Source organism: Globicephala melas, chromosome 12, assembly GCF_963455315.2.
Source record: "Globicephala melas chromosome 12, mGloMel1.2, whole genome shotgun sequence".
NCBI classification, from domain to species: Eukaryota; Metazoa; Chordata; class Mammalia; order Artiodactyla; family Delphinidae; genus Globicephala; species Globicephala melas.
This window is the reverse complement of record NC_083325.1, coordinates 68,012,027-68,032,778: the sequence shown is the minus strand read 5'-3', so window position 1 is coordinate 68,032,778 and position 20,752 is coordinate 68,012,027. Positions and strand designations below refer to the sequence as shown.

The 20,752-nt window shown below is 52.9% G+C and overlaps 1 protein-coding gene across 2 annotated transcripts in view; it reads left to right on the top strand.

Moving 5' to 3' along the window:
• The window catches only part of PLB1 (phospholipase B1), a 189,032-nt gene extending 168,288 nt beyond the window's left edge, over positions 1–20,744 (top strand). For both annotated transcript variants that reach the window (XM_060309527.1, XM_070046869.1), the window contains 12 exons: positions 1,723–1,790; positions 2,038–2,081; positions 2,299–2,398; positions 5,052–5,103; positions 6,153–6,233; positions 7,655–7,720; positions 8,266–8,360; positions 9,507–9,591; positions 10,394–10,492; positions 11,013–11,108; positions 17,855–17,929; positions 19,458–20,744. In XM_060309527.1, the coding sequence (XP_060165510.1) occupies positions 1,723–1,790; positions 2,038–2,081; positions 2,299–2,398; positions 5,052–5,103; positions 6,153–6,233; positions 7,655–7,720; positions 8,266–8,360; positions 9,507–9,591; positions 10,394–10,492; positions 11,013–11,108; positions 17,855–17,929; positions 19,458–19,661 (1,065 nt within the window). In that variant the 3' untranslated portion in view covers positions 19,662–20,744. The remainder of the gene's footprint in view (positions 1–1,722; positions 1,791–2,037; positions 2,082–2,298; positions 2,399–5,051; positions 5,104–6,152; positions 6,234–7,654; positions 7,721–8,265; positions 8,361–9,506; positions 9,592–10,393; positions 10,493–11,012; positions 11,109–17,854; positions 17,930–19,457) is intronic.
• Positions 20,745–20,752: the final 8 nt, after the last annotated feature.

The window sequence follows — 20,752 nt, the reverse complement described above, 5'->3', positions numbered from 1 at the left end:
CCGTCCATCCCCCTTCCCCACTGTGCCCAAGCATTTCATCTGTGTGTGTTAAGGCAGCGGTCCCCAACCTTTCTGGCACCAGGGACAGGTTTCGTGGAAGACAGTTTTTCCACGGACAGGGGAGGGGGGCAGGGGATGGGTTCAGGTGGTAAAGTGAGCGATGAGTAGCGGTGGGGAATCGCAGGTGAAGCTCCGCTCGCTTACCCGCCACTCACCTCCGGCAGTGCGGCCCAGCTCCTAACAGGCTTCGGACCAGTAGTGGTCCGAGGCCCAGGGGTTGGGGACCCCTGTGTTAAGGTACTTATCCAAGTCTGCCTGCCTTTACCAGGGAACTCATCTCCTTCACCCAGACTCCCAGGATGGTGGGTCTTACCCACACACCGCCCAGCACCCGCTCACCCCATTTAAAGATGTGTTTGTGGGGGCAGAGGGGGCCCAATACCTGCACATAGCACAGTTTCACTAAAGGAATTTTAAGGGCCAACTATTTAGCTATTGTCTGTGTGTGAGACACTCTGCTAGCAATTCAGAGGGAAAATCAGTGTGAGATGTAGTCTTAACCCTCTAGAAACTTGTCCAGCTGGGGAAATAAAAAACACTTACACAGGAGGTACGTAATCATATAGGGGACAAACCGGACTTGTGAAATCAGGTATTCATTTCAGTAAAGAACAACTTCTCCAGATGGGTTTGAGTGTGTTTTAATTTTGGTATGAACGTGGGGAAAGCTGTGGAAGGAAGGATACACACCAGGCTCTTAACCATTAATTGATCCTGGTAGTGTGTATGTGAGGGTAGGGGGTGAGGAGGGAGGGGGTGTAGACCCTGGAGCAGGGGGCAGGTTATTAAAGTAGGGGTAAATTAGTAATTAAAACATCCTTGTATCATTTCACTGGTTATAGTGAATGCATACTAATTTTGTAATTTTCAAAGAGGAATACTCTCTTTTTTTAAGATAGGGCCTTTAGAAAGCAACTATACTCCATTAATTTAAAAAATAGGGCCTTTAAAAAAGCATTATGGAGGAGGCAGAAATTGACAAAGGTGTTAGAGAATGAACTGGAGACATAATGGCTGGAAAGGAGGAGTTTTAGCATTCCCAGAAAGGATGGAGTGGCTGTTAGTAGGCCGGTCCAAGGCCCTCATGCTTCAGATCAACTTGTTTAGACCTGAAGGTTTGTGTGGACGGGAAAGGAGGTGGTGAACAAGGAAAGGAAAGTGGAAACCAGGTCATGGTGAGCTCTGGATGTTGGTGAAGGGGTTTGGCTCTGACCCTGTGAGTAAGAGACACCCACTGGAAGGTCAGAGTCAGAGGGAGGCGTGAAGGAACAGGTGTGCTTGGCAGAGCAGGTGGGCAGCCCCGTGAGATGGGAAGAGACACTGGAGACCGTGGGGTCAGGTGGACGCCAGAGCTGTCCATGGTGAGGAGATGAGAGTCTCACCTGGAAATATGGCAAAGGGAACACGAAGAAAGGGACGGAAGCCAGAGAGGTTGGGGAGGAAGAATCTTGCTTCTTCCACAACTTGGTTACTGGTTGCGTGTGGAAGATTGGGAAGTCAGGACGACTCCGAGATTAAGTGGCCTGGGGAAAAGCTGGTACCATTTTCAGAAAAGGTAAATCCAGGTCCCAGCTGCCACACCAGGGCAAGAGGGCCCCTCCCCAGTGCCCCCAGCCTGCGCCCGACCCAGCCCAGCTCTAGAGCCTTCTCCTTGCCTTTCAGACAGCGGTGGGAGCCCGACCCAGCAACTCCAGTGACCTCTCCACAGCCTGGAGGGGACTCTCCTGGAGGTGAGGGTGCTCTCCACTCATCTCTGTTGATGACGCTTCCCACAGAAGCATGGGTGGTGTGTTTCCCTGTCACCCCTCCAGAGATGAGGCCGGGTACTCGAGGCCCGGTGCTGGGATGCAAGGCGATGGCCCGATGCTTCTGTTGTTCCTAAGGGAGATGGGAATCCTGCCCCAGGGCAGACTGTCTGGTTCTGACTCAGAAATATGATGACCTGTGATTTTAACAAATGTGCTTTCTCTTCCCCAGCATTGGAGGGGACGGCGACTTGGGGACCCACACCACACTGCCCAGTAAGTAGCAGCACGGAGAGGCACCATCACTGTGGCCGTAGCAACCCCTCCCTGAGGCCAGGGCCCTTCCACTGAGCGAGGGAAGAGAAGGTTGTCTGTAAGGAGAGAAGTCAGCCTGCCCTGAAGAGACCCAGAAGCGTCCTGCCCACACCTGTGCCCCAACACTGCACGTCCATCTCCCTCTCACCTGTGCTCTCTGCTCCTTCCCTCTTCAAAGACATTCTGAAGAAGTTCAACCCCAAAATCTTCGGCTTCTCCGCCGGCACCCGGGAGGAGACGGCCGGGCTGAATGCAGCAGTGGGAGGGGCCAGAGCTCGGTGAGTAGACGTGGGTACTGGAGGGACAGAGGAGGGCAAGGCCGAGAGATCGGGGACGAGAGAAGGGTGGTGTCTGGGACCCGGGCCCACAGACGGGCCGTAAGAGCCGTGGTGCACGGAGCACTTCTGCTGCCCGGCCCTGAGCTGCCCCCTCACGTGGATCATCTCCTGTAATCCTTACACCCTTCAAGATGGGTACTAGCGTGAGGACACAGAGGCTTAGACCGTTTCCTGAACGGCCCAAGCTTATCAGAGCGAGGGACCAGAGGAGCCAGGATCAGACCAGGCTGAATCAGAGCCTTCGCTCTGCCCACTGAGCTGTTAGCACCTCTCAGGGCAGCGGGGAGAAGCCCTTGAGGGTGGCCGGACAGGAAGCATGCGGCCAGGGCGCAGGGTGCCCTCCTGCTGACTCCAGCTGGTCTCCCAGCCCAGAGGAGGCTGGGGTCGAATGTGCAGGTGACAACTCTCAGCACCTTGGGGACACAGAGCAGGACCTCACGGCTGGCCGCCCTTCCCTCCTCCCTTCTCTCGCCTCTGAACCTCCAGCCCTTGACTCTGAAAAAGCCGTATGTTGGCACTCGGGAGTTAGATGGCATTGACACTCGGGAGTTAGTTAGATGGTAGGGCCTCGAAACAACATGGCGGTTGTCTGTTTGCACTTGGATTTCTGTGGTTGACAACAACCCAGATAATTAAAGTTGAAATGCCTGACGGAGTTCATTGATTTTCTGCACAGAGCGTGCTGGGTCTTTGCTTTGTAGAAGGGTTGCTGCACTCAGATCACCAGGGAAACAGAACCCGCTTGACTCACCCTGTTTACAGGGAAAGTTCCTTTCAGACGCGGTGAGGAGGGCCCCACGCTCGCTTTGAGCCTCTGAGCCACAGGAAGCGATGTCAGGTCCTCAACATCATAAGCAGGAAGAATTATTTTCTGCAAAAAATTGGGCTTCGTGGGGCCATCACATCAACCTCTAGTTGCTGGTATTACCATTATTATTTTTTTTAGAGCCCAGGCTTCATTAACCAGGAATTGATTCCTTAGTCTGTTGACATTCAAGCCCCTTTCCCCATTCCTGCTTCACTTCTCTTAAACTGGTTTTTCTATTTCACTGCTGCTTGGTGTCTCCATCAGGCAGCAAGAGTACCTGGGGAGGAGTGGCAGGGGAAGTAGCCGAGACATGCAGCTTCTTTAAAGCCTGACTTCCCCTAGTGCCCTCGAGGGCTTATCACCCGTGGATTCCCCTGTTCATAGCTTGAACCTATTAAAAGGTTACAGGGATTTCTGTGGTCCCCTTTAACCAGGACAGGCTTTCTTTATAGCTTTCTGACACACGCATCAATAGCAGTAGCATGTGAGATACGGTCCTGAATGTATTAATGAGAAACATGGCAGGGATGGTACCACGTATGCTTGGCCACATGCCCAGCTCACTGTGGACATGCAAAGATTTAAAATGCCCATTCTGTACCAGTTACTGCTTTTATGATTTCTTCCATGGAAGCCTCCATTGGCTGTATCCCTTCTCACATACATATATTTTTTTAAATAACAGTTTATTGAGGTGTAATTGACGAGTACACTGTACATATTAAACGTGTACAATTTGATCAGTTTGTTATATGCATATACCTGTGAAACCATTACCACAATCAAGATGATAAATATATCCATCACCTCCAAAAGTTTCCCTGTATTTCTCTGTAATCAATCTCTCCCTCCCGCCCCTTCCTGTCTCTACCCCACTCCCTGGGCCCCAGGTAACCACTGACCTGCTTTCTTGTCACTATAGATTAGTTTTAATTTTCTAGAACTTTACAGAAACAGAACCATAGACTGTGTACTCTTTTCTTGTCTGACTTCTTCCACCCAGCAAAATTATTTTGAGGTACATCCCCATTGTTTTGTGTATCACTAGTTCATTCCCCTTTATTGCTGGGTAAGCTTCCATTGACATACCTGTCTCTCATCCAGAAGCATTCAATTCCTCGTTCATGGCAGGTATCCAGGAGGTGAAGGAAGAACTAGTCCTGTCCGTATTTGTCTCCCCCGTCCTGTTTTGTTGCAAGTGGGAGAAGTGAGGAGATGGGGAATGGTGTGGAAATCCAAAGGAACTACAGGGAGAATAACAAAAGGATTAAAGGAACGGAGAGTGGGACTTAGAGGTAAAGGTTAAAGGAGTCGTGAAGCCTGGAAAGGAAAAAGCTGAGGGATCATTTGGGACGATGAATTTTTTCAAATATACAAAAGGTTATTTTTAAAACAGGCAGCCAAATAAGAACTGAACAGGCTCAGTTCAGTTTCATCCTGCAGCGAAAGAGCTGGATGAAGTATAAGGGAATGTCCCTGATGGGAAGGTCGAGAAATCCCCCTGAAGTGGCTTCAGAGGACCAGGCCTGCAGAAGGGGGTGGGGAGATGCAGATTAGCCCTTGGCAGGGTCAGGATCAATTACGGCTCCAAGGGCCAGGGCAGATCTTCGATTTTTCTAAACGGGTTGAGATTTCTTGAGAATGGAAAGCCTTGCAAGGCAATGAAAGAGTGAACTTTATATAACATTTTTCTTCCTGAAACATCTCCTTGCCAGGCCCAACTCCGACAGCTTGAGCCCTCCCTCGTGAGCCAGCCCTAATGTCCCCTTCTCTTCCCCCCTCCAGTGACATGCCGGCCCAGGCCCGGGACCTCATGGAGCGAATGAAGAACAGCCCTGTGAGTACAGGACCCCGGGCCGCCCCTGGAAGGCGCTCTGCCCGTAGCTGGGGTGGGTGCAAGCCGCCCTAAAAGAGCCCCCTCTGTATCACTGCAGCGCTCTTGGCTCGTCCTTAAGAGGGGCCAAACGAGCCACGAGGAGCAGGCCTTGCCACCCAGACGCCGCCCGTCTCTGCCGCCCCCCTCCCCCCAGGGCCGGCTGCAGGAGGTGAGAGGGGCAGAGGGTGGCCGGAGGTGGCAGGCCTCGGCCTCTGGCGGCTTTCCACTTTACCCAGGAGCTGGCTTCCAGAGCCCTATTATGTAAACTTTGGCTTCTAAAATTAGGCAGCTCATTCCAACCCTTCCTCCTTCCCGCTAACCCGGCCCCTCTAAACCTCCCCACCAGCACTTTTTTAAACACTCTGTGTTTATGCCTTGGCACTCAGCGTCTGGGAGGACTCCTATTATGGCGGCGCTGAGTGGAAAGCAGGCTCCTCCGGGGGCCGCCCCGTCCCCCTCCCAACTCTCCGTCCACGAGGGGCTCCTCCTCCACCCCCCTCCCTGGACCCAGGCCTGAAGAGAGGCCAGCTCTGGGCTTTTGCTTCTAGATGTGTCTTGTGCCCTCGGCTCCTCTGAAGGCCTTTCGATCTCATTTTAGGGATGGGTTAATACACACCACCTCCTCCTGGACCGCAACTTTCTTAAGAGGATCTCAAAGGGAAAAAGGTCCTCTGTACTGAGGGAGCACACGCGTGCGCGCGCGCGCACGCACACACACGCGCGCACACACTCTCTCTCTCTCTCTCTCTCTCTCTCTCTCTCTCTCTCTCTCTCTCTCTCCCCCTCCCTCCCTCCCTCCCTCCCTCTCCCTCCCTCCCTCCCTCCCTCCCCCCTCTGGCGGAGTCCTTGCCCCAGCACCAAGGTGAGGGCACCAAGGTGAGGGCAGGAGAGCCTGCACTCGGCATCTTCTCGCCACTGTGATACAAAGAGAGGAAAAGGCACTTGGGGGGCCGTCTGGCACATGCACGTGCCCCCCACCAAGGCCTAACTGGGATCTTCTGTCCCCTCAGGAAATCAACCTACAGAAGGACTGGAAGCTCATCACGCTGTTCATTGGGAGCAACGATTTGTGCCATTACTGCGAGAATCCGGTAGGCCCCCGAGCAGCCCCCTGGGGGCCCTGAGAGGGGAGCTGCTGGCCAGGGTCACCATCCAGGCCCAGGGCCGGGACCTCCCTCACGGGAGGCACATGGGCCGGCTCTCCTAGGCACCTGAGTCTGCCCAGGAAGCCCCAGCTCACACATGCCAGGAGAGGCCTGCCTTTCCCACTGCTGAGTGGCAGCTGCATTGGTCCCCTGATTCCAGAAGTGTCTGGATGTCCCCACTCTTCAGGCACTGCCAAGGCGGCCTCTCTTATGCACACAAATACTGTTCTCTGGTATCCAGTGGATAACTAGGGAGCCCCACCCTCACTTGCTTAGAGTCCCTGCCCACTTTTTTGGGCATCTCTTGGTGGTGGGGAGGTTGCAGGGGGAGGATGAAACAATGCCATAAATAGGGTCGATTCAGTTGAACTATTCCTGATCGATGGCTTACTGCTCCTTCAAGGACAACACGCGTTAACAAACTCTGCCGGCCCGGGAACCCAACCCACTCCTAATGTCGTTTCTAAGGGGAAATATGTCCAGACTTACAAACTGTGGGAAGTAATAACTTTTGGAATACATCTTGTTCTAAGTTGAGGGTGTGCTATATTTTATTTGGCCAGAAGAAAAAAAAAAAGCAGCTTCCATAATTCAGAGGTTGTGGTAGAATATTTGACAGTCACAGGCAGCGAGGAGAAGGCATTTATCATTCCTTTGGCTCACAGTGACCAAATTCTGGATGAGAACTGGCCTCCCCCCACCCAGGGGCTTTCTCCCTCCCTGCCCAGACTCCAGAGGCAGAAGCGACCTAGTCCCGTGGGGTTTTAAATGCTATTGTGTCCTGCACTGGTTGGGGTCCAGGGAGCCAGAAGTGACCCCAGAATACCTGTCCTCATGCAAACAGTCAGGTTTATGATCCTGAGAGCAGCTTTCTGTGGAAAGACCTGGGGCCTCCATCAGGATTAACGCCAGCTATGTTTTAGGAAGGGGCTAAGTCAGCTTCCAGTTGGGAGATGGGCCAGAGGAGGAGACCCTTGACCTGAGTTACAGGGATGGGAGTGAGGGGGAGGCAGTGCAGAGGGCCCCAGGCAGTGGGGCCAGCACGGGCCAAAGCCCAGAGGAAAGAGACAGCATGGCCACCAGGGGCTCTGTCCTGGTTGGAGAAGGAGAGGCGGGGGAACGGATGGGACTGGAGCGGCAGTGGGGTCCAGCACTGACAGGCTCTGGGTTAGAGGAGCCGGGAGCAGGGTGGGGTGGGGATTGTTCATGGTACCTAGTAGGGGTCAAGGGATGACTTCTTACAAGAGACTGTGTCCACCAGCAGTAAGGGCTGGGCTTCCCAGCCCATGCAGTGCCCTCCTGTGCTGGCCTCAGGCCACTCTCCTCCTCCTGCCAGGAGCTGAGGAGAGCCCCTTGCTTCTTCACAGGAGGCCCACTCAGCCAGCGAGTATGTTCGGCACATCCAGCAGGCCCTGGGCATCTTCTATGAGGAGGTAAGACAGCACAGGGGCAGCACAATCCTGGGTCCCATTTCCTGGTGGCAACCAGGCTGCTCCCCAGGGGCTGTGACCCGTGTGCATCTAGATGTGTCCAGTGAGATGCACGCCAAGCAGAGCCCCCACCCCGCTCCTCCGTGAGCAGGTCCCTGGATGGGATGGGCGGGGTGGGGGGGGGGGTAGGCAGCTGCGTAGCTCCTCTGCGGGGAAGATTCTAACTGGATCCGACTGCATCTGTTTGGTGGCAAAGAGCGAGCTGGCTTCTGGAGCCAGTCGGCCTGATTTGTAGCCAGGTACTGTGGCTTAGAGATGTGGCTTTGGGCAAGTGCCTTGTGTCTCGGTTTCCCAGTCTATAAAGCGGGGCCAATAAGGGAGATTCCACGGGATAATATAAGGCACGTTCCCTCTCTGGGCCTCAGTTTATTGGTAAAGTTGGGGAGGAGGAAGTAGATTGTAGAGGATCCCCCAAGCTCTTTCCAGCAGTAACCAGTGCCCCCCCACAAGTGCCTGGGGACTACTGAAGCCCACCCCTCTGCCCACAGCTGCCAAGGGCTTTCATCAACGTGGTAGAGGTCATGGAGCTGGCTGGCCTGCACCAGGGCCAAGGTGGGAAATGTGTCATACCACTGGCAGCCCAGTAAGTAGACGTACGTGGGCCCAGGGGGAGGGCATCTGGGGAGAACGGGGCTTAGATGTCAGTGGGTGAGAGTGATAAAGGTGGACCCAGACCTTCTTGTCTGGGGAGCAGACATCAGCAATTAGCCAGGGGCTTGGAAAACCATTCAGAAATGCTGCTACCTTATTGAATGCCTACTGTACGCAAGTCACTTTATTTCCCTGGACCCCAGTTTGCTTTTCTGGAAAGTGAGGCAGACAGTCAGATAACCCGTGAGGGCCCCTGACATTGTCTGTGATGCCAAACCCCAACTTCAGCAAGTCGTTTGTTCCTGTTTGAGAGGCAACACAAGGCAATGCGCTTTCAGGACAGCTCTGTCAGGCCTCAAATCCTGGCTCTGCCATCTTAGGAGCTGTGGGACCCTGTACAAACCATGCAACCTCTCTGGGCCTCTTACTCCTCACTTGGGAGGTAGAGGTGAGGTCTAGCGGAAGAGCAAATAAAGTACCTGGTCGCTGTGGGGCAGGTGCTCAGGAAATAGTACCTTTTTTAACGTGCTCGATAGGACTGTCCATGAAGGCCAGGCTTGGAGCTAAGGTACAATGTGCAAGAATTTCTGCTGGGGCTGGAATTTATTAAAGCTCAGCTGTGACCCTGCAGGAAGTTGCCATCTTCTGAGGCCAGAGGTTCGCCCAGAGTTCCTGTGACCATTGTTTGTTAGGGGGGAGCAGATTCTACAGGGAGCTGAGGAGTCCTGTCCTATCTGGGGTCAAATGGATTCGCTGGGAAGGTGACCAGCTGGTTCCTATTCTCAGAGTGGCCACTGCTGCCCAAGAGACCCCTCACTCCGGAGCCCTGTGGGAGAGTCCCAAGCAGCCAAGGGTAGAGAAGGGAGGCCTCAGGAGCATGAGGAAGAAAGGCTGGGCCACCTTGGCCGTCTTCCCCCAACCCCTGCCCTCGTGGAGAAACCCCAGGCAGGAGCTGCACTCTTGGGAAGGAGCAGTCAGGCGGCCAGGGGAACAGGCAGCCCGTCCACCTTCTCTCCCAACAAGCACTATGGTTCTGTGACCCGGGCCCAAGAGGAAGCAAGGCTGTGTTTGGGGACACCTCCGTGGGGCGGGGGCAGCCTCCTGGGGGCACTGAGCCTCAGGACTCCTTGTCTCACAGGAACAACTGCACCTGCCTCCGAGGCTCCCAGGAGAACTCCCTGGAGATGCTGCAAGAACTGAAGACAGTGAACTGGGACTTCCAGGTGACCCTGTCCCCCACCTCTTCTCCCTACCACCCCCCCATCTTTACTCCTGGAGTGAGGGCTCTACTGAGATCACAGCCCCTGAAATACGTGTCCAGGTGAATCAGACACCAAGGCAGGGGCGGGGAGTGAGAAGCTCAGAAGGGAAGCTGGGGAGAACGCCCACGTCTCAGCTCCCAGAGGGGAGAGGGGCTGTGCTCACTACCCTGGGGCTCCTCCCTCCTTTACTCACGTCTGTCTATGCCTTCCCTTGACCTGCCGTGCCCTGGGCCTTTCCGCAGTGTATCCATCTCACGCACAGGGCTTGTCTTCTTACCTCTTCTGAGAAGCTTCCCCCCACGAAGCACCCCCGGCAGTTTCAGTCAGCACTTCACTGCCCCTCAAGCCCTACCTGGTTTTGATTTTTCCATCTCCCAGATGAATACATTTCTGGAGGATGAGCACAGCTAGTCTATCCCTTTTATAGTCCACCTTTTGGCACTTAAGATGCAAAGACCGTGGATACTCACCCCCAACGTCACAGGCATTTTGAGGAGCTGGTGTTGAAATGCTCCCCGTTTGAACTGAGGCCCCGTGTTCTAATTCACCTCTTCATGAAGTGAGAGCAGAGGCGGCCTTGGGCCCAAGCAGACGTCAGGGCAGAGCCGGGTGGCGCCCCCACCTGGTGCAGACTAAATAGATGCTCAGGCGCTAGAGCGGCTCCTTTGAGTCCCTTGCCCCTGCCGTGACCCACCCAAGCCCACAGGAACAGACCGTCTGCCCGTCTTGCGGGCGGTTAAGCAGCCTCTCTCCCCATCCCCAGAGTCGCCTCTCCAGGCTCTCCTACCAGTACCTGCAGCGTGAGGACTTCGCCGTGGTTGTGCAGCCTTTCTTCCAAAACACTCTTGTCCCCCTGAATGACGTAAGTTGCGGGCGTGTCTGGGAGGTGCGTGTGCAGAGGCCGTATCTTAGGCAATGTATTTCCTTTTCTACATGGGCTTTTTTGGACCATCTCTCTCCAAGAGCACTCCCAAAGGGTTGCTGTTTCTGCTTTTCCTCCTTTCCCCTGCACCCACCTTTTCTGAGTATAACTTGAACTTAGATGTACTTGGAAAGAAAAGGTGAAAATTAACAGTGACCAAGCTCCCCAGACATGGCCCTGCTATTTGCTGGGTTGGGATAAAATGGAAAGCGTCCTAAAAATATTATTATTCTTTTTCAACCATTAGAGCAGGGATGCTGAAGGAAAAGGGATGCGGACTGTAGGGGGCTATAATTTTTAAAAAGTAAAAATTCCAAAACCAGGGAATTTCTCCATCAACATCTGAGCCAACTGGCAGCAGAGTTGAAAGGATGAAAGTTGAAATGCCCAGGATGCCGCGGGATGGGGGGGTAGCAGTGCCCTCGTCCCAGGAAGATAATCCCCTTGCCTTTGGTCACAGCGAGGAGGCGCTGACCTCACCTTCTTCTCCGAGGACTGTTTCCACTTCTCAGAACGCGGGCATGCTGAGATGGCCATCGCTCTCTGGAATAACATGGTCAGTGCCTGAGGGTCGAGTGGGTTTGGGTCAAGGGGAAACCCGAGGAAGCTGACTCTTTCCCACAACGAAAAACCTACTGGCTGATGTGGCTCCCTTCTCCCCAGAGCTCCAAATGGCAGCTCACGTATTTGCCCAGACAGATTCTATTCTTTCGGTAATGCCCCAGTGCTGTCGGGGGATAATTTTGTCATCAGATAGACTGGATGAAAATATCAGCATGAACCCCTTACTGTGTGACCTCGGGCCAATGATCTCTCTCTGGCCATTTCTATCAATAGCTACAAAAACAACAAAAATGACACAGGTCTTAGAAGACTGAGATAATGTGTGTACCGCACCCAGTACAATAATCCACTCGGTCCCAACTATTATTTCTTTAAACATCAAAAAGAAAAGAGCCACGCAACCTGTTTTCCCAGGCTGCCACCTATTCTAGCCCTAATGGGGAAAAAGGGGACCTTACGAAATGAACATACAGCCCAGAGGCCACAGGGACAACCCGGCCTTGTGGCTTGCTCTGCCCTTTACAACTGGCCACTCATGACTGGACAGTCAGCTGTGTTTGCACAGAGCTCGACGAGTAACCCTGAGCGCTGTATCCTCTTGCACGGAGCAAGTGAATGCCTTTCCAACCCACTGGCTTCTTTTGATCTAGGCTCTGCGGGTAACCCAATCCCCACGCCAACCTGCCTGCTCCCTCATCTCTCCCATGGTGACTAAACAATCCACACGCCTGCTCCTCTCACTGCAGTTTCAGGCCTGCTGCGGCTCTGCCAGGCACCGCTGTGCAAACATTCCCACACCTGTCAGCTCCGCCAGCGTGGCCGGTATCCTACTCGGCTGACTCACAATATTGTCTTTCTCCTTAGCTACACCACCTCCTCCTCTTCTCAGAACAGCACGTAAGGAGGTTTTCTCCTTGGCCTCCTTAATTGTAGACTCAGCCTTCCTCTGCTTTTGTTTTCCTGGTGTTTTCCTCCTGTTGACACCACATTCTGCCCCCTCCTGATCTCCTGTCAGTCCAGGACTCCGAATTGCAACCAGAATACCTTTGAGTTCCCTCCCAACCCTACCTCCACGGTAGTTTTTTAAATCAAAGTTAAAACAATTCCTGAGAGCAGTTATGTTTCGTTTGAAGACTTTTTGGCTTTGAAGTCCAGGTGTCTTTCAGTGGCTGAGTCACTCAATTTCATTCCTTTTAAAATCCCCTCCCCACACCCCCACAAAGACTGGATCTCTCTGCCTGGTCCATTTCTCCCCCTGTGACCTCGGGGGAATCCACAGACTCCAAGGAGGGGCAGGAATGCTGAGCCCTAGCCTTTCCCTCCCAGCATCCCCTTCAGGGCATGGTCTTCCTACCTCAGGGCAGTTCTGAGCCTGCTCAGTGCCAGGACCCTCCACAAGTCTCCTGGGGGTCGATGGCCGTATTGATGACTTGAACATTACAGGGCCCATTTGTCGCATTCTGTATGATTTAATGTAGTTCTGGCCTTTCTCTTCCAAAACAGCTCGGTAGGTCTTCCCATTCACACAGGTGAGAGGCTTCTATTTCATAAAAGCGAGCAGAAGGGATTTAGATCTGAAAACAAAAGATGAACACTGTCATATTATTAATACTACAAGACTGTCCACGGCCCCCCAACCACTCTGTCCCAGCCATAACCCAAATTTAAAAAACAAAGCAACGCAAAGCAAAACAAACCTAAAATCATCTATGAGTATGTTATCCTGTGCTATGTGATTTGTGGAAATAATTACAGGGTCCAGTGTTTTCCTCCCAAACCATCTCAGATATAAAGCTATAGCATCATGCCAACTTTTCAGGTCGTCTTCTTCCTGGAATCTCACCCCTAAAGTGACATAAAATAAATGACGAACCGATAGACCTTGGCTCTTAGAGGTCATCTAGCCAGAATGCTCTGTAACTAAAATACAGAGACATGGAACAATCTGCCCAAGATCACACAGCCAGCTAGTGGCAGAACAAGGATTAGAACACGGGTCTAATTGCCAAGCGTCCTGGCCACAGCGCCACGCTGCCTCCCTGCTCCCAGCCTGATAAGCACATGCGTAACCAGTGAATTCATGTCTCATAATTAGAGTCCTATGACATAGTGTCTGCAGGCTTTGGCTCACACCCCACTGTGGCAACAAACACACTTGAAACTGTTGCATCTCCTGCCCCTCCTCTCTGAACAGTTTATGCATCCTTCTCCAGAGACTTCCGCAAAGCCAGAACTACCAACGGCACTAGGGAATTTTTTCTCTTCCTTTTTTTCTTTTCTTTTCTTCAAATATTTATTTACCTATCTATCCATCTATCTATCTGGCTGTGCCGGGCCTTAGTTGCGGCACGCAGGATCTAGTTCCCTGACCAGGGATTGAACCCGGGCCCCCTGCACTGGGAGCTCAGAGTCTTAGCCACTGGACCACCAGGGAAGTCCACTCTTCCTTTTTCTTTTGTCTTCTTATGAACAGTTTTTTCTCCTCTTTTCTGACGCCTATTCCTCTACTGCTGCCCGCTCCCTCTTCTGTGGAAATCTTACTCTCAGCTAACATTAGCATCTCCCTGGGCGCTGAGTAACAACGCTAGCCTCCTAACTGGTTTCCCTGTCACCAGGCTTACAGCCATTAGAATAGCTCTGGCTGTGTATTACAGTTATCTGGGGACTCTTAAGAACAATTAATACCTACAACCACTTTGGGAAACCTTGGTATATCTACTAAAGCTGAACACATGTATTGCCTATGGCCCCAAAATTCTACTCCTACGTATATCTCCCCAACAGAAAGGTATACAGAAGGTTCACCAAAAGATGGATACAACAAGAATTTTCATAGCAGCACTATTCATAGCCCCCAAACAGGAAACTCCCCAAATGTCTACCAAAAGCAGAAGGGATAAACAAACAGCACATTCATAAAATAGAATACCTAAAATAGAATACCTCACAGCAATGAGAATAAAATTTCAACAACATGCAACCATATATATAAATTTCAAAGACAAGCAAATAAATCCATGGTCTTACTGGGGAGTGGATAGAACTGGAAGAGGGTAGGAGGGAGCCTCTGAGTACTGATTATATTCTGTTCCTTACCTGGATGCTATGTGGGTATGCTCATTTTGTCATAATGTATCAGCAGCTCACTTATGATTTGTACTTGTTTCTAGATGTATGTGAGCTTCGATTAAAAAATTATTTAAAAGAAAAACCAGAAAAAATAACCCCAAAACAAAACAAAAACCCAGTGCCTGGGCCTCATCCCCAGAAATTCTGACTTTGTCTGGGGTAGCACCTGGGTTCAATACGTTTTAGACACTCGCCAGGTGATATTACTGCATAGGGCTTGCAAACCACTGCCTTAGATCTCCTCACCCCAGGGCAACCACGTAGTCTGCAAAAATGAAATCTGACCAAGTCATGCCCCTGCTCTCAAACTTCCAAGGCTGGCCCCTCCCTGAGGAAGAAAGGCCAGGCCCCTTAGCGCAGCACACCAGGCCTTCCGGACTTGGCCCCAATTAACCTCTGGGCAGCCGCACCCATCTTCCTGATTTGCATTTAGCAATCCAGCAAGGAGTGAAGTTTCCTGCACCACCCATGCTGTCTCCTGCCTCTGTGTGTTTGCCCTCGCTCCTCCCCTTATCTCGGGCTGCCCTTTCAGCCTCCTTCCCCGGCTAACTCTGACCCACCTCAACACTCAACTCAGGTGTCAGCTTCTACAAGAAGCCCTCTCCGAGTCCCCAGAGCTGGCCCCATGGCACCCTACCTTGTCTCAGTCCTGTCATTTGCCACATCGTTGGTATCCACAGTGTCTGCCTTAGGAAAGGTAGGTTCTAGGAAAAACAATTGCCTTTCTTGTGGCCAGCCTCAGGCCCTTATGAGTCCAGTTCTTCCATCCATCCCCTCAACCACTATTTCCTGAGCTCCACTATGTGGTGGGGACTGCCTCAGGTGCTGGGGAAAAGAGCGTCCCTGCTCTTGGGGAGCTGCCAGTCTAATGGGAAAGAGATAAAAAGTAAATAAATCGGGCTTCCCTGGTGGCGCAGTGGTTGGGAGTCCGCCTGCCGATGCAGGGGACACGGGTTTGTGCCCCGGTCCGGGAAGATCCCACATGCCGCAGAGTGGCTGGGCCCATGAGCCATGGCCGCTGAGCCTGCGCATCCGGAGCCTGTGCTGCGCGACGGGAGAGGCCACAACAGTGAGAGGCCCGCGTACCGCAAAAAAAAAAAAAAAAAAAAAAGTGAATAAATCAATGAGGTAATTTCTGACCACATTCATGGCTTAAAAAAAAAAAAGGCAGGGTCATGTGACAGAGAGTAACAGTGGAGAGAGGGAGGGCTCACCGGAGAGTGACGTGTGAACTGAGAACCGAACGTGGAGAGGCTGCTGGGCACGCAGAGGTCTGGGGCCACAGTGTTGCAGGAAGAGGAAACGACCTGTGCGGGCCAGAGTCAGGAAGGAGCTTGAAGCGTGTGAGGAGCGTAAAGGCCAGTGTGCCTGGAGGGAGGGGAGCAAGGTCAGAGGTGGGCGAGAGCAGGGGCCGGGTCCTTGGATGGCTTTCGTCGGGAGAGCCACGTGATCTGGTTTGCCCTCCGGCTGCTGCATAGAGACAGACTAGAAGGAAGCAAGAGAGGAGTTGGAAAGACCATTAGGAAGCTGCTGGAAGTCCAGGTGAGAGGTGAAGGTGGCCGGGACCAGGTGATGGCAGTGGGGGCGGAGGGAAGTGGTCAGATTTGGGATGTGTTTTGGACTGGCTGGTGGATGAGGCAGAAGAGGAACAGGGGTGATTCTTCAGTTTGAGGTCAAGGAAACTGGGTGGACAGCTGAGGTGTGTAGAGAGAAATAGAGTTGGGGGGGGGGAAATCAAAAGTTCTTATTTTGGACATGGTCAGTGTAAGCTGCCTTCCAGAAATCCACCCAGAGGTATCAGGTATGGTGTTAAATGTATGATTCTGGAGCTCAGAGAGAGTCAGAAATGGAGATTTAGGGGAAAAAATGTGCGGGTTATTAGCATAGAAGTCGTATTCAAGACCATGGGGTTTTCTGAGATCTCCTAGAGAAAGAATAGGTGGAAGAGAGCAAAGGACCAACCACCAAGCCTGGGGCTTTCTTCCAACTTTTGACCCAACGACCGACCGACCGACGAGAAGGAGAGAAGGGGGAGGTGGGAGGGAAACGAGAAGTGTTGTGAAAGGGAGGCATCAACTTTGACAAATTCTGCTGAAAAGTCAAGCAAGATGAATCCAAAATAAGTGACCACTGAATCTAGCAAGGTCCTTGGTGACCTTGACCAGAGCTGAGTCAAGTGGTGGAGACTGAAGACCTACTGAATGGGTGTTAGAGAGAACGGGAGGTTGGGAAGTGCAACCAGGGGCTACAAACAACTCTTCTAGAGTTATGAGGAGTAATGGTGAAGGCAGCTGGAGGGGAGGGGGGATGGGGATGGGGCTTCAAGGCTGGGAAATAGAGTAGGCTGTGCACCGATGCCGAGGAACCAGTAGAAAGGGAGAAACTGATACAGTCATCAAATCCATATGATCATTACCTTCCTCGACGCCAGTTCCTGGGTTCCTGGAGTATCACTGGGGCTCAGCCAACTGATCTGTAGCATTTGTTCTGTCACTAGGTGGTTCTGCTACGCAGGAAAAATGCTAGGGGCAGTTCAGGAGCCCACCTAGCACCACACAGCTCATTATCAGCAGAGCCAGGACCCCAGTGGATGTGCCCACCATGCTCTGTCCAGTCACCGTGGTGACTCTCCCAAGACCAGAGCAGCCCTTCCTCCTCTAATTGTTACTAACAGACAGGTGGAAAAGGCTGTAAGACAACAGAAAGCAAGGTCACGGGCCAGGTGTGGTCATTAGCCGGCAGAGTGGACTTTCCCCCTTCCCTCCTGGGCAGTACCTGGGGGTCAGGAGCTGATGAGGTCAGAACAGGCAGGGAAGCAGATCATATGATGGGTGGACGCTAGACATTCAGGACAGAGTCTGGATAAGTGAGTGCCAGGGATCCATTCTCCTTGGTGCTGGCCACGTGCTGCCAGGGGGCAGGCTACTGGCTTAAGATGCTGGGGAGGGAGTCACAGCAGCTTCCAGCTCATTCTCAGAGGGTCCCAGGATCAAAAGCATGAAGCAGAACCTCCCTGAACCACAGCTGCTCCCCAGGAGGTTTCAAGTAAATCTTTTCATCTATGCGGAAAACACACGAAAGCTCAAGTGAGAAAATGCCAATTTCTTAAGGTTGACAAGCCAAGCATAATAATGACGTCATGGTAACCAGTATGTGTTCAAAATTTTCCTGAAATTGACTATCCCCAGACACTTCAAGGAGTTGGTAAATATGATGATCACCATTTTATAAAGTTGAAAGTGCAGAGTGGCTGCAGTCACAACCACCCAGCAGGAAAGCAGGAGGTGGAGGTCCTGGGCTCTGCCCTCCCACTCTCGCTGCAGCCTCTGGACCGGTCAGTCTCTCCTGGGCCTCAGTGTCCTCCGCAGTAAATCCAGGACACAGACTCAGGGTTGCCCCCTCCTCTGATGGACTCTGACCTGTCAGTCTGTGAGTCAGAAGTCAGGTCTAGCTCTGGCCCCAGGGCCGCTAGTGTCTGCCCCAGGTCTTGCCCCTTTAGCTGGTTTCAGCCTTGCAAAGGGAGGGAATCTGGTGTGAGATTCTCCTCCCTCGGACAGGGAGGTCTCTCCCAGCTTTGGAGGGAACCAAGGTTTCCTTTTCTCTTTTCAGCTGGAACCCGTGGGTCAAAAGACAACCTCCAACAACTTCACCTATAGCCGAACCAAACTCAAGTGCCCCTCCCCTGTGAGTAAGGTCCTGCCTGTCTAGAGTGGAACAGGTGCCTGGGTTGGGGGAGGGGAGAGGTCCTGGCCATCTGGAGGCACAAAAGTCCCCTGGGAGGCTTCACCATCATGCACGTTCGTTCACGACCACCGTTCTCAAATCTCACCTCTCCTGGCTGCCCCGACACTTCTCAGGTCCTCAGGGAGCCGCAGCCAGGAGTGAGGGGAGGGACAAAGGGATGGGTTCACCGAATCAGGAAGAGGCCCGGCAAGGCAGATGAGCGAGCACTGGCCAGAACCTCGTTACCCCCGTGACCCTGGAGGGTCTGTGGCATCCTCTGTCTTAAACACGCGTCGAGGAGCTCTCCCATGCCAGGCATGCTCCTGGGAGCTGGGGGTTGGGAGGAAAAGAGAAATAAGAGGCCGTGTCTGTTCTGGGTGCCCACGTCATCTTCCTGGCCCTCCAGCACCACCAGTGTCCAGGCCCGCACCGCCCTCGCCCGGACCAGGGACGAAGCCCCAACCTTGTCTCCCCAGCTCTCCTTTCTCCCTTCTCTGTCCGTCCTGTAATCGCTGCCAGACCCAGAGTGGCCCACCTGGAAGGAATTCCAGTCTCGTCAAGGCTGTCAAAACCCTTCCCCGGTCCCCGCGCCCACGGAGCAGAGTCCAGACAAGAGGCCCACCTTCCCCTCTCACCTTAGGCACACACTCCGCTCCTGGAAAACGGAGCGGCTTCCCAGAGCAGCCCCACGACAGCCCCCGTCTGTGCATCTGCTTCTGCCAGCTGCTCCTTCTGGAGGCTCAACCCCCATCTCTACCTGTGGGAAATTTTCACATCCTGCAAGGCCCAGATGTTGCCCTCTCTGGGCTACCGTCCACCTTATCTCACCCTACCACTCCCACCCCAGACACGCATCAGCACTGGTCTCTCTTTTCTGTGCGCACCTCTCACAAGCACTGACCCAGGCTCCTCTGTGATGGGATTGTTTCTGAACATGTCTTATCTCCCACTGGACCGCGAGCGAGTGATGTCACACCTGAACCCTCAGGCCCTCTCCCAGTTCCTAGCACAGGGCTCCACACAGCCACCATGCCACCAGCATTCACCGGGGGGAAGGAAAGGATCCAGGGAGGCAGGCCCTTCACATTTGGGTTCTTAACCTACTACAGAACCAGCTGTCCTTCCACACCGACCTTCCCCGCTCGCGGGCACTCCTGGGATGGGAGGATGGGAACAGCTGTCCGGGGCGGCCTAGAGGAAACAGAGGTGGGCACTCTGCAAGCTCCTCAGGACTCTCTTCCACGGGTCACCTATCAGTTCCCGATCTCTCAAAACTGAGTTGACAGGAAAGGAGGTTATAGCTGGGTGTTGACCACTTTGGATACCCCTCCTTATCCAGGGGGTTGGGGCACAGTGTGGATGAAGGAGCTTTACAAACAGGGATGAGCTGTGGAAACAAGGTTATTGCACCATCTCTGGGATGGGGACTACACAGGCCTCAGATGGGTGGTTTTCAGGCCCTGAGCCCTGACCCTCTCCTCCTCCACAGGGGCGCCCCTACATCTGCACCCTGAGGAACAGTCGGCTGCTCCAAGACCGGGCTAAAGCAGACCCCCCAATGCTCTCCTGGGCCGTGCCAGTGGCAGCGGGAGGCGGCCTTGCGGTTGGTGTCGGCACAGTGATGGCCTGGAGAGCCCTAAGGGGTCGCCAGAGGGAAAATCCTCCCATAAGTCTGAACACTGTGAGCTTGTAGGCCCGCCAGCCCTGTGCGGGCTCTCATCCTGAATTCCCCAGCCACGTTCCTCACCAGCCCTCTCCCTTGGCCACCCCTGGCCACTACGGAGGTCACTCGCTTCAACACCTGGTAATGTAGGAAGCCAAAGGGACAGTCACAACTCCTTGGGGCCTGGGACCTATGATCCTGGAATCGGCACATCTAAATAAAGGCCAAAGCCGTTCTATTCTTGGGTTTGCCTGCTTGAAGCTCTCGCCTTCCAACCTGTCGTGTGGCGCAGAGGTGGGAGCTGGGACCTTGTCTCAGCCAGGGATGGCCAACCTGAGCCCAGACTGGCACCCAACAGGCATATTCTCAGTCACCAAAACCACTATTTCAAATGTGGGAAAAACCTTGGTCACCAGGGTTTGGCTGGAATTTTGGAGCTCGCCTGCCATCACTCAGTACCATCCAACATCTTTTCTGTACCCAGGACAAGGTAGAGCATTGTGGTACCTCCAAGGTTGTGCATGTCACGGCCTGGCCAAGAGACGAACTCTTTCAAAAATACAAGATGCTCTGTGACAGCGTGTGGTTCAGTCCTGGGGCAGTGGCAGGAAAATGCGTCTGCTTTCAAGAATAGGAGTTCCTTGGGAAAGGGTTCCTGGAAGAGAGCAATCTTGAAATGTCATTTTAAAAAAAGGATTGGGACATGAATGCTTCACATATCCTCAACCTGATTTTCTCAAGGTGCTAAATTTAGAAAAGAATTCCTCTTTCTACATTACCAGGTTTATGAGAGAGCTAAAGAGAGTCTGATAACACAAGCTCCCTCCATTCAGCCCCTAGCAGGGGCAAGGCCCTGAGCTGGATGTCTTACACAGATAAGCTCTTTTATTCAGCACAAAAACCCAGGGCGGGGTTGATGGTCATTTCTGAAGACAGAAATAGTGGCTGCACAACACTGTGAATGTACAAAATGCCATGAATTGTTCACTTTCAAATGGCTAATTGTATGTCATGGGAATTTCACCTCAATAAAAAGCAAACAAAAATCCATTATCATCAGGATCTAAGTACCGCTCTGACCCCAAAGCCTGAGATGACAAAGAATGTGAGTTAGAATCCCA